Source organism: Tigriopus californicus, chromosome 3, assembly GCF_007210705.1.
Source record: "Tigriopus californicus strain San Diego chromosome 3, Tcal_SD_v2.1, whole genome shotgun sequence".
Classification (NCBI taxonomy): Eukaryota; Metazoa; Arthropoda; class Copepoda; order Harpacticoida; family Harpacticidae; genus Tigriopus; species Tigriopus californicus.
Genome location: NC_081442.1, coordinates 8,596,273 through 8,606,552, shown reverse-complemented (window position 1 = coordinate 8,606,552; position 10,280 = coordinate 8,596,273). Strand labels below are relative to the sequence as shown.

Here is a 10,280-nt window from a genome sequence, read left to right as displayed (position 1 = left end):
GTTCAGTTTCCTTCTTGCCTCACGATTTTCGAAGACAAATAATTGGAAAGACGGTGTAGTAATCGTCATACTAATCCACATATCAATTAGGCTGATTCAAGAACTGTATGTATGGTTCCGAGGGTTAGAGCGGATAACGAATGATAATTCGTTCGATTGCGAAATATGCTCTTGGCCGGTTTTGCTCAAACAGGCCGAATTGGCTCGAATGAGCGAGCCAGTGAGTGAGTGAGTGAGTGAGTGAGTAATTTTTCGGTGCTCTGTGAGCGGGTTCTTGCCAGATCGAAAAAAAATTGCACAGTCCTAAGACCAGTTTTTGCAAATGCCTACTGCAGGAAACAATCATAGGCTAATCCACGAGACTCACTCCAAGAGATCTAATCATGACTTGAGGTATTCAAAGCTCGTAGATTGAACAATTCAAGTGCTACTCGCCATATTAGTCAGCCAAAGCTTCTCGGAACGTCACTTCCAAAAATGGTCGAAGGTTCGAATATAAATATAAAAAAAACCGTGGGTTCCTCAAGAGGCATAATAATAAGATTTCACATCCTCAAAATTAAGTTATGAACTTGAGACCGCTCGGTTTCATAAAGAACGTTTTAGAGCATCTGAAATCTTTCAAAAAACGAGTCCGACGACAGATCACGGATCATAAAGTCCAATTATCTCCCAAGAACTATTCCACGTATGCATTTCCCACTAACATAATGATTGTCGCCACCAGAATCAGAGGGAGAGAGACAGACGGGAATTGACATAGATACCCGCACAATTTCTTGGCGTGGTGACTTCCGTTCCATCGTTTAGGAAAAACGTAGCTCCCCACTGAAATCATTCATGACAAGCTTTTAATATTACGTACTATATCTCTCAGTCCACGCATAGTGTCAGCCAAAGGTCCCATGGATCTAGATGGGAATCGGGGATTTGGGAGTGAGCAGCGGAACTACTACATTGATACGCTGAAATTTCATCTGGCTTCGTAACCCATTGTGACTCTCGTTGTGAGAGCTAGTGGTAGCTTGAATGAATCGTGCTGACTGTATGTACGGGGACTGTAGCTCAAGATGAACGACAATGGTCTCGTCATGGGACAACGCACATCCGCGAAATCGCAGGGCTATGAATCAGAAATCTCATTGCATTTATATTAAAACATGTCACGATGGTTGAGCCCCAAGCTTTTACCGTGTGTGTACATTACACGAGCGATATCTGTATTTCGAGTAACAAGCTAAACAAAAAAAAATACGTCGAGCCAGATCCATTCAAGAGACTCTCCCTCTACATATATGACTCCAAATACTGTCTGTAGTAGTATGCCTAGGCGGTCGGGGTGGTCTTTTTTGGACACTAATAATGGTTTATTTGTGAGCGTTGATCTTGAAAAAAATGTCCAAGGCTTCTTCTCTGCACCAATATATCAAACCCTACGACATCAACGATTTTTTAGAACCAAGATGCATTCTTCACGCACAACAAGAGCACTATCGTCCCAAGCACCAACATTATCTTGTCTAAAAAACGAACGATGCGCTAAATTTGTGAGGACCAACATCAACGAGGACCATCAATTTCTTCATCGGCAATGGACACAACAGCATCATCATCATCTTTGTCACAAGACTTCTTGAGGGGGATGGGCATCTTTGATGTCGTGAAGGAACCTGTTGTGTGGCCAAATGCCCCGCCCCGCCCAGTCGTTCAAACCCGAAATGCCCAAAAATAAACGAAAAAAAGTGTCTTCCACCGTTTTGTTTCTGCCATTCTCGAGTTGGAAGCAAGATCAAAATCGTCCCTAATGACTTGGACATTCTTCCCAGTATCGATAATCTGGAAGGAATCCCGGCCTCTGTCTTATCGCAAGGATCCCATGGCTTCGACTATCACCCTTAATTATCCCTTTAATAAAGCACCCAAATATGACTTCACGGATATGACGTTCTCATAAACTTTGGCCTTGCCAGTGAGGGTTTTTTTGGCAGGGGAGGGGGTGCTTCCTTGGCTTTACCCCCACACCCTGGGATACGGACCTAGGAAGAGCATGAGATGGAAGTCCTTGAAAAAGTCAAAAACCTGTCCGCTGCTCAACTCAAAACAGAGCCACCAATCGTTGAACGTGCCTTCTTCTACTTCATCCGTCCAAGGGGGTTATTCGTATAATTCTATTCCAGTACGTAGAGTGGACCGAGTCTGCTCGAAAAGTGGACAGTAGGGTGGAAGTTGGGCAAGTCAACGTAGAAAAAGAGGAGACACTTGACAAAAAAATCAAGTTCAAGGCAGGAACTAAGTGATATTCGACTTGTTGTCGGAGCTCGAAATCTCGTGTCCGTGACTGATCCTTTTAGATGAATCTCCATAGCGAGCAGTGCCATTACGTACGTAGATTAGCCTCGGATTCAGAACGAGTTTTGATCGTTGATCCATGTATTCGTTCGTTCGCCCCACCGACTGGGTTGCCATTATCAAATCATATGGCTTCAACCTGTTAGGATCATGACATAACTCATTAACGCGCCAAATTCTTCAACTGTTGTTCAAGGGTCAAAAATTACACTTCTCGACCATTTTCCGTGCTGTCCAATTGGTGGAGACGATCTGACCTTTGGAATGCGTTTGAGACCTGTTGGGACTGTTGTCTCACTAACGATTTTTTTGTTGGATGTTCAACAAACGACTCGAAGTTAAACCCCCAATACACGAAAGTATCTGTCACGTCTAGAGCTGGGTGTATTTGAACACTAAATGACACAGCTAAGAGAACTCGAAGTATAGCTATTTCTTAATGATGAACTCGTTGGGGCTTACCCACATAGTGTTCAAAGCTAGATTGTTCATTCTTGGTAATAGATTTGTTAAAACAAAAGGTATTAGAGGAGATCGATTATGTGTAAAAATATCACTCCCAAGGCCAAAGAATCGCAGATGAAGACCTCCTTCCAAGATGTCAATCAGTGACGGAGTAAATGATGAGCAGGGTTCGCAAGACATCCATCCATTGTCCAGTCCCAGTTCAAATGTTTGGCTAGAACTTTTTTAAGGCTCACCTTTGGTCAATGACCATTGTCCAGATGACCTGACCCTTGCCTGGAGTAGTTCCCTGCAGAACAATCAGATCACCGAAATTCCTCGACCATTTTCGCTTGTCCTCATCGACACTTGAGATGCCCAGGAATGTCGAAAAGACGTGTGGGTTATGCTAGGATTCTTTTCTATGACTTCATGGAGGCCTACCTACGTATTGCATGGATCAGACATGTTTACAAAGAAATTAGCAACAGCTCTTTTGTTCATACATACGTACGAGATGTGTTGTGTGATACATGGATCAATGTAGTAACTGGCTGTGCTAGAGTGGTATGTCGTTTTGGCGGAAGATGTCAATGCACTCTCTTAAGGTCAGTTACCCACAATTGTTATTCGCTTGCAAACTGGCCTACCCCGGAATTGCAAAATCATTTTCCAGGCACTCGACTTTGGCCGACATTCTGTTTATGCAACGGCAATTGCACTGTCATCGATTTTATCCCAATTAAGTATGATGTGGCTCCACTTCATCGGCGATGTCGTTGCCGAGAAATCGCGGAGAAGTTCGATCAAATCACTTTGGGCCTAAATGTGGCTTACATCGAGCTTAGCCCACACATTTCTCGCAGCCATCCATCTCGTAAACAATTCGAGTTGAATGGGCTCGAAAAATGATGATTTTGCACTTTTGTCGCCAACGACGCCGACAGTCGACTATCGTGGTCTTGCTTGGGGCGGGAACTGGGTGCCGATGATGAGGATCATGATGAGGATCAATGTCTAGACAATCTCGCGTTTGTTCATGGATTTGCATTGCTCCAGAACAGACCGAAAATATGACCCATTTTTTTGCCTCCTTGGTCTCCTCAAATCTCGATCTAAGAGGAGATTGGCATGGTAAAAGATAGTCCGAGCTCAAGTCACGGAGGCTAAACTGGAGCCCTCATATGACCTCTTAGGAGAAGGCATGAGCATCAAATGTGTGTCATTTGGAGCAAGTGTGACAAGTCGCCTGGAAAGGGTGTGTGCCAAAAGATGGGGGAGGGCCGACAATTACATTACTCTCTAATGAGACGAATAAACGTCAGTGAATGCATTTTGTCTGGCCGAAAGGCAAAGATGTCGAGGGTTGGATGCTCGGTGGGGATGAGAAGCAATTGATATATTGTCATATATCATCCGTCAAACGAAAGAAGGAATTGGGTCAAATCGAATCCCCCCTAACGAGTCCTTCGAAAATACTTTGACGGAGCGGAGAAAAAACATGTCCAACTGTCGGGCATTTCGAGGACATGAGTGTTGATTTAGCGGGCAATCCGAATCCCAGAAGGGGAAAACACTCGAACGTAGTCTTCATCTTGTATGGACTACTACTATTACTGTGACTTCCAACTATTTTCAACGTGGAAGCGAGAATAGTGAAATCCGTCCGAATGATAGATCAAACTTCAAGGACACAGGTCATTTTTCAGGCTCGATCCTCCGATCCTCCCCCGTTTCCAGTGCTCTTCACGCATGACGACATTTCCAGCCACACAAAGGTTTTCAATTCACAGCCCTTCTCAAGCCTATTTCCTCTCGCGCCGTCTTTCTCCAGCAGAAAATCAGAGAATCTACGTACCTCCTCTAAATTAGAGCGAGGTAGGTACAAGGGAATGAAGGAGACCTCATGTGCGTACGGAGCAACCATCAGCTCATGCCCGGGGTTTTCAACATATGTGCAATGGATCAACCAACATCTATCTCGTAGAACATACTTCCACTTCCACCATACAAACCTGGCACGGATTGTTATAATTCTCGCTCATGCGACAAGGTGGTGGTTGTGCCGCCAGCTCAAGGTTACTCGCATTGTCTCTAAGCCTTCTCTAACACACCATGCACCCTAAAAATGGCACCCCCCTCCCCCTTCCCCTCCCCCAACCCCGAAAAACGGACTCACTCTGGGTCCCTTGGAAGACCTGGGGTGGATGGGTTGGTGGATGGTTGCTTTGCCCCTTTGGCACTGCCCGAATTTGGAGGAGATCATGACGGGGATGGCTCGCCGGTGGAGCCGTCCATCCGACGACGGGGCCGACAAAGTGCATGCAATTGAGATTTTGGCAGGCTGGCCAACATCCAGGAGGTTCGTGAAGCGAGACGTGTTCGTGCCTGAGTATGCGGTGTTTGTCTGGGAGGATTGCCTTCCAACTCTTACTACCCTTGGATTGATGGGCAAGATGAAGAGGACGAGGAGGAGGACGTCGACGAGGGGAGCGCCGCAAGAATGAGGGTCTAGTCTTGCCTTGCATGAACAGGACTGAAGTGGCACACACACAAAGCCCGATCTCTTCAGTCGCCTTCCATGATTCTTCAGGGCCGAGAGGTACTGCTCCGTCGCTCCGCAACCACTCAACTAGGATCAGTTATCCATCCCATAGACACTTTCACCTGGAGAGGAAACAGTCCCAACAAAACCCTACCACAAGAAGAAAGTTTTTAGGTCATCATCTCCACCTCCTAATCATCATTGGGCCTTTGTTACTCCTTCAATTGAAGGTAAGACTCAGCGATGTAGAGACGCACCCCCGCAATGGCCGTTATCGTCCCCAACGGAAGCCCCAATTTGGGGCTGAGGGCCTACAGTGATCCCGTCATCTTCCGAGATGATCGGGTGCTGAAGACCCTCCTCAAGAAGGAGATCCGATACATCCCACAAAGTGTCAACTACTTCCAACTGGTACAAACCGAGATCAAAGTCCACATGAGGAAAGAGGTGGCCGACTGGATGGTCGAGGTCTGCGAGGATCAACAGGCTCCAGCCGAGATCTTTTGTCTCGCCATGAACTATTTCGATCGCTTCCTCAGCGTTTGCGTCATTGGAAGCTCCCAGTTGCAACTCTTGGGAGCAGTCTGTCTTTTGGTGGCATGGAAAGTCCGAGAACACGCCCCCTTATCGGCTTCCCGCCTAGTGGACTATTCGGACAACAATCTCACCCTCTTGGACATAATGGTAAGTCAGTCATAACGTAGAATGAACTTTGCCTAGACTAGTCCCTCTGCACAGACACCATACCAAAAAAACGGAATACCGAAGATACCATCAACATAAACGGCACCCAAGGCTGGATGGTTCTTGTCATATTCTTGATCTGATTGAACTGACAAGATACAGACAGCTCCTTGGAGGCTGTTTGTCTTCCTTTTTGGACGTCCATGTCATTGAATGCACTTGAATGTGAATAAAGCATATTTCTACAATACAACCACCTCTAATGTTGTTGACACTTCAATGCTTGTTCCATCTTAGGAATGGGAAGTCCTTTTGCTCTCCAAGTTGGAATGGGATATGTCGTCGGTTATAGCGCTGGATTTCGTCGAGCACATCATCCAAAGGATCCAAAGGCTCAATCTTGGCTTGAATGGAGATTTGATTCGAGCCAATGCCGAAACGGTGATCACCATGTGCGCATCTCACCACATGTTCTCACCCTTGGCACCTAGTCACGTCGCCGCTGCTTGCGTTCTCACCACCCTTCGACAAATGGTCGAGGGCCCGATCTCCAACCTCATTCGTGACACACCTTCGCCTTCCTCCTGCTCCTCTGGGGCTTCCACCACGTCTTCTCCATCAAAATTGAGACCATTGGACTTGGAACACGTGTTGGACGAGGTCGAACGGATCACGCAAATCGAAAAGGTATTTAGTATTGCTGTTCAAACGTTACACGGTTGCTGATAACAACTATATATTTCTTTCTGTTCAGGTTCATATTAGAGAGGTTATGGATCAAGTCGAGCTCTTAACAAGAGCTGCCTTTCAACCTAGTCCCATGTCAAGTCCTCTACCTAAACGTGTTCCACCCAAACAATCCAAAGCTACCGACGAGGAGCGGAAAGATTGGGATCCCATTTCCAACTCAACCTCGCACGCCACACCTACCAAAGTTTTGGATGTTGCACGGAATTATTGAGTGCGAAACAACTACGTAATTCCATAAACATATTCACACAGATCAGAAACCAAATACAAATTAATACGAATATAAGATGATACAAGAACCGACGTATTTTTTTCCGTTTGCTCTTATTCTTCTTTTCAAGACTGAAACATAATTGAATGATAAGCAGTAGGATGTATTAGCAAAATGCAAAGTATTAGAGGAGAAATGAATCTCCCTGGAAGTGATTGATGCCTTCGAAATCAAAAGGGTATACAACACTGTTTCTGCATTGTTCGCTATGTACGTAAATCACTAAACTCATTTGGCTGCAGGATCTACATAATTAATACATACGAATAAAAGAATGAAAGCTTGCTCCATTAGGTTATATGCCCAGAGGGATAACTGCTTTCAGCATACCAAAAGGCAACGTCGTTCGACGAACGGTTAGAACTTGTCCAAAAGGGCAATGAAAAAATGTGTGATTGAGAACAAGAATTGACAAGCTAAAAAAAGGTCACATATCATTGGCTAACCCAACATACGAGCAATCTATTCATCTCTTTTCACTTTTGCACACTATCCCCCAAACCGAAGCCGACGCACAGTAGGTGAGAATGCGTGTGTATGTAAAAACCATCCCCCACTTACCTATTTAGGTGAAGAGGGAGTCCTTTGTGAGGGAAAGCAAAGGCAGAAATGAGTTATGGCATGGTTCGAGTACCATTCTTTCTTTTCCTTTCCATTCCGGCTCAAAATTCAGAGGAGATGATGAGAATCGTCATGCTTGATTGGTAAATGTATGCAGTATGATAATCACACTCGACTAACTTTTTTTCCAATTCAGCTGGAAGCACATTGGGTGCGGAGAAGCGCCTTTGAGCAGAGGAAATTGGGAGAAATAAAAAGCAGACTCAAAAATATGTATCGGACTAAGTTGATACTGTGTTCTCGAACATCTTTGTGGAACGGGGAAGGAAACGAAATGAATTCGAATGGGCAGGGTTATAGGATTAATGATACATTGGATATTCATCACTCACCATCAAAGTTAGCAAATAAAGCAAGAATGCGATCCTTATCAATAAGATGCCTGCCATTCCAAATCACAAACCTCAAGGAAACATTCTCAAGCCCGATTGGCCCCCACTAGTCAGTCCCACATGACCTGCCAGACATACGTTTTACGACATGCAATACTCTCAAAACAAACCAATTCGATATTGGGAAACGGCCAAATACGTTGCTTCGACATGACGAAAAAAAAGAATCCACCCCACCCCCAACCGAGGAATAGACGACATTACTAGTACACCAGTAAGGAATGAATCCCCAAAGCGATCACTCATTTCGCGAACAGATGTCAACAGGAATTTTATTTCCCCTCCAAGCGGCGGGTGAAAAGCAGAGCACATTTCTACCCGATGTGTGTCTGTGCGTGTGTGCTCCAAGTATGATCAAGGATCGAGGTTCTCAGAGAATCGACGGTTCTCACCCACTTCAAGGGCTTGAGTGAGAATGTCGAAGTAGCTGCTTGTCAGGCAACTCGAGGAATGTCTCCCAGAAATTGAAGCCAAGTTCATGTCACATCGATGGCAGAGAACGACGGACGATATTTGATCGGGTACAACTCTTTCTTTCTTCAAACTGGCAATTTTCCGTTACAAGCCTGTCATTTCGAATCATAAACAGTTCCGTTGCCAAGACGAATCACCCGCTCAACGAGACTAGCTAAACAATTGGATACTCGATGGGCATGTCATACGTAACAACAAGGGGTTTCAGAGTGTCCGACGAATTTCCAGGTTGGGACCATTGGGACCATGACATTCTTGAACAACGAACATAAGATGCGTTGTCCGACCAATTCGGGAAAAGTGGTAAAAGTCGAGGGTTCCAGGCTCTTGGTTGGCCAGGACAAGAAAGAAGGGGAAAACTCAGTCACATTTTCGTTTGGGACAAGTTCAAATGAAACCGATCGGTTCCGGCCCACCAAACTGTTATCATTGTTCTGAAGCCTTTTTTTCACGCTTGGTCGGAAGCAAGCTTAAGATAAAAAGCCAATTGGTGCGTATACCTACACAAACTAGAGGATCATCAGGAGAGAACCATCACGTGTAACATTTGACAAATGTGTCTATTAGTCCAAATACAGAACAGGAATTACGTTTGGAAATGCTTGTGGCATTTGATCTGTCGTTTCTCCTCGCAAAGCTCTCTCTCTCGCTCTCTTTCAACCTAAACTTGACACACACACACACACATAATACACATTCACAGTAATGTTTCCTTCTCAGTGAGGCTTTTGAGTTCAATGACAGTGATTTTCAAAGACCTCATCGACTCCGCCCAGGTCAGACCCCAATGGCTTTGGTATCCACCGACAATACTAATTCACGTACATCGGAGTCGTCGGTCCACCTCCACACTTGGTTGGCACTGTACGTAGTTCACATCCAGAGGGAAGAAGGAGAGAGAAAAAAAGGTCTCCAAGTTTTGTTGGGTTGGCTCATTGGCTCATTTTCACGTGGAGTCGGTGCGGTTTAAGCACCCAAGTTTTCGTTTGAGTTTAGCGATAATGCCTCCCAAACGAGATGGGTCGTCGGGGTCCTCCATTTGACCAATGTCCGTTTCGGTGGCTCGCGGGTTCTCCGGGTTTAAGCCCAGGGATTCGGGGTCAAATTGACCGGGCACAGAGGACTGGAGCGAGACGTCCGAGTTGAGGCCCTTGGGAGTGTCGTTGAGCACGAATTTCTCGTCATGACGCGAGGATAGAGGCCGATTTTGAATGGGTGGGAGTGGGGAGAAACTTTGCATGATGGTTGTTGATCCAAAGAAGTTCCAATATCAGCACTACTCCGTTAACAAGCACTTTCTCCGCGAGGTCCTCGATATCGACTCGGGCAGAATTAGGAGCTCAACCTCAGAATAAGACGTAAAATCGATATTCCTTTATACCACGACACAATGTGGAACGGCGGAATCTTCACTCCACCGGTACAAAATACCCAATCGAAATATCATTAATAATGCATGTGTTCGTGCCACATTCATTCAATACGCACTATTCATACCACTTACTTCGAGATACGTTTTGGGCCCTTTGTAATGGTTGACTGAGACACACACGCACACACACGGTTACGATAAAGTACTTGAAGTAAAGCCATTGTACCAAAAAAAGGTTCCAACCAGTTCATTGTCCGCCCAGCTTGTCCCCGGCCAGGAACCATAAAATCAATTGGTAGCTTCCAATCTTCCCCCTTGTTTCTGTGTCTGTTCATCGAGCCCGTCGTTTACCTCCCGCTGATGTCCCCCTATTGTTTT

The 10,280-nt window shown here is 45.4% G+C and overlaps 1 protein-coding gene across 1 annotated transcript; it reads left to right on the top strand.

Annotated features, from left to right (window-relative positions):
* The first annotated feature begins 5,332 nt into the window (after positions 1-5,332).
* On the top strand, positions 5,333-7,069 carry LOC131877338 (G1/S-specific cyclin-D3-like). Its single transcript, XM_059222962.1, has 3 exons — positions 5,333-6,022; positions 6,320-6,709; positions 6,777-7,069. The coding sequence occupies exons 1-3, from the start codon at positions 5,603-5,605 to the stop codon at positions 6,981-6,983; spliced, it is 1,017 nt and encodes a 338-aa protein (XP_059078945.1). The 5' UTR covers positions 5,333-5,602; the 3' UTR covers positions 6,984-7,069.
* The last annotated feature ends 3,211 nt before the right edge of the window (positions 7,070-10,280 follow it).